The 2,092-nt window shown below is 64.1% G+C and overlaps 2 protein-coding genes across 2 annotated transcripts in view; one reads left to right on the top strand and one right to left on the bottom strand.

Annotated features, from left to right (window-relative positions):
* LOC104130305 (C-type lectin domain family 18 member A) overlaps positions 1–199 on the bottom strand; it is a 4,476-nt gene extending 4,277 nt beyond the window's left edge. The window contains exon 1 of the mRNA XM_035898807.1: positions 61–199. Within this exon, the coding sequence (XP_035754700.1) occupies positions 61–199 (139 nt within the window). The remainder of the gene's footprint in view (positions 1–60) is intronic.
* A 1,409-nt stretch (positions 200–1,608) lies between these two features.
* The window catches only part of FBLN7 (fibulin 7), a 2,974-nt gene continuing 2,490 nt past the window's right edge, over positions 1,609–2,092 (top strand). The window contains exon 1 of the mRNA XM_035898806.1: positions 1,609–1,677. Coding sequence (XP_035754699.1) covers positions 1,609–1,677 — 69 coding nt within the window. The remainder of the gene's footprint in view (positions 1,678–2,092) is intronic.

The following is a 2,092-nucleotide window of genomic DNA, read 5'->3' as shown; positions in this document are numbered from 1 at the left end:
CCAAACTTGCTGCCAGCAAGCAGACCCCACCTGCCACCCCCCAGCCCCTCTCCCTATTACCTCCCGGAGCCAGCGCGGACAACTTCTCCGGAGCATCCGACCCCATCTCACCCACCCTCCATGCCAGGAGGTTGCAAACCAGCAGCGCCAAGAGCTTCATGCAGGTGGTTGGGATTGGGGGGGGACACCAGACCCCCATGTCTCTGGAGGGAGAATTCAGGAGAGACGAGCCACCTCGCAGCAGCCCTGGCATTGGGGCGAGCTCGGCTGCGTGCTCCTGCGTGCTTGTGTGTGCTTGTGTGTGTGTCTGGTTGCAGGATTTGATCCTATTCAGGACTCAGGACAGGCACCACTGGTCAGCTCGAACAAAAGCTTGACGGGTGAGTAATAGCTCTGTCAAAACAGTTGCTTGCTGGCGCGAACGCGGCAGACAACTCCCGGGGCCCTGGGCTGCAGCCCCGCTGGGATGCCCCACAGTGGGTCAGCCCCCCTGTGCTCTGCCCCAGCCCCGCCGCTGAGCCGGGGTTGGGATGGGAAGGCAGGCAGGAGTGGGGATCCCACATGGCACCCACTTTGGGGCAGGGGGAGATTGGATGCCAGGGGCCTGGGGGCAGCTAAGGAGGCCCCCGCTGCCAGCTTTCCTCCTGCCCCATGAATTAAACATGCCAGGGAGGTAACACACACCGCCGCAGGCACGAAGCCAAATACCCACTCTGGCGAGCCGAGCAGCGTGGTTACGGGGTGGGAAGATGTGAGGGCCGGGGGCCCGGCGGAGGGAGAGATGCCGGGCTCAGGGGGGCGTGGCTCAGCAGGAGCTCAGGAGGGGTCCTGGAGCCCATACCAACCCCAACGCAAACCCCAACCCCAACGCGAACCCCAACCCTAAGCTTAATGCCAACCCTAACCCTCACACTAACTCTAATGCTAACCCTAACTCTAACCCTAATCCTAACGCTGACCCTAACATTAACCCTGACCCTAATGTTAATGCCAACCCCAGTACCAACCAGCACCCCAACTCCAGGCACTGCAGCCCTGGGGTCCCCCTCTAAGCTCCGTCTGTGGCTGAGCTCACCCCAGCAAAGCTGTGCCGAGGCCGGCGAGTCCACGGTGCTGCCGGGCTGCCCTCCTCAGCGAGCCCCAGCCCCACTGGCGAGCTGGAACCCAGTGCTGACCCCAAAGCCATCCCTTCTCCTGGAGACTTTCCCACGCTTAGCAAATGCACAGGATTAACCTCATCCTGCACTCCCACGTGCCAGGGACCCCCGGAGCTGTGGGCTGGCTGTGGGGGGAGCCCGGCACCGCTGGTACTGTGGCAAGTGCTGTGACAGCCACCGCCTGGCCCCGGCATCCGCTGGCCCTGTGACATGAAAGGCCCCAAAGCCTCTGATGTGCAGAGAGGGAAGGGAAGGGAGAGGCTGGCGCCACTGCCAAGGGGAAACTTTCCTATGCTCGGCCTTGGCCAGGGGAAAAACCAACAAACACGCGGGCACGCGCCGCGGATAAATCCCAGCGAGCGCAGGAGTGCAGCTGCAAGTGAGCACGGCAGAACCAGTACACCGGCGTTTCGTCCCGGCAGCCCGCATGGCTGGAGCCAGCCCCGGCATGATGCTCCTCATCCTGCTGCCAGCCTGGCTGGCCCTGGGCATCCTGCAGTTGCCCCTCGGCAGCGCCCAGGTAAGGACCCTCATGCCCCCCCTTCAGCTGCCTTGCAGCATCCCATGGGGGCTTCTCGGCACTCACCCCTCATACCCTAGCACCCTGTCACTGCCCTGGGACTGCCTGGGGGAGTCGGTTGTGGGGCTTTTCCCCCACAGCAGTGAGATGGTCCTGAGCCCACCCGGGGCACCTGAGCTGCTCCTCAGCATCCAAGTGCCGGGGCAGGACTGGGTGGAGGGGCTGAGGCTGGAGCAGATACGGAGGCAGGGGCAGAGCCTGTGCTGGGATGGGGTGGAAGGGGCTCTGCCTGGCCCAGGACATCCAAACCAACCCCAAAGATGCTGCCTGCTTGGGAGGGTCCCCCCCCGGCTGCGGGAGGGTAGGGGGGGAGCCCGGCGGCTGACGAGGATGTCCTTGTGTCCCCTCAGGAATG

Source organism: Egretta garzetta, unplaced genomic scaffold (assembly GCF_000687185.1).
Source record: "Egretta garzetta isolate BGI_Z169 unplaced genomic scaffold, ASM68718v1 scaffold27, whole genome shotgun sequence".
Lineage (NCBI taxonomy): Eukaryota > Metazoa > Chordata > Aves > Pelecaniformes > Ardeidae > Egretta > Egretta garzetta.
Note: the sequence above shows the minus strand (reverse complement) of the source record. Positions and strands in the feature narration are given on the sequence as shown.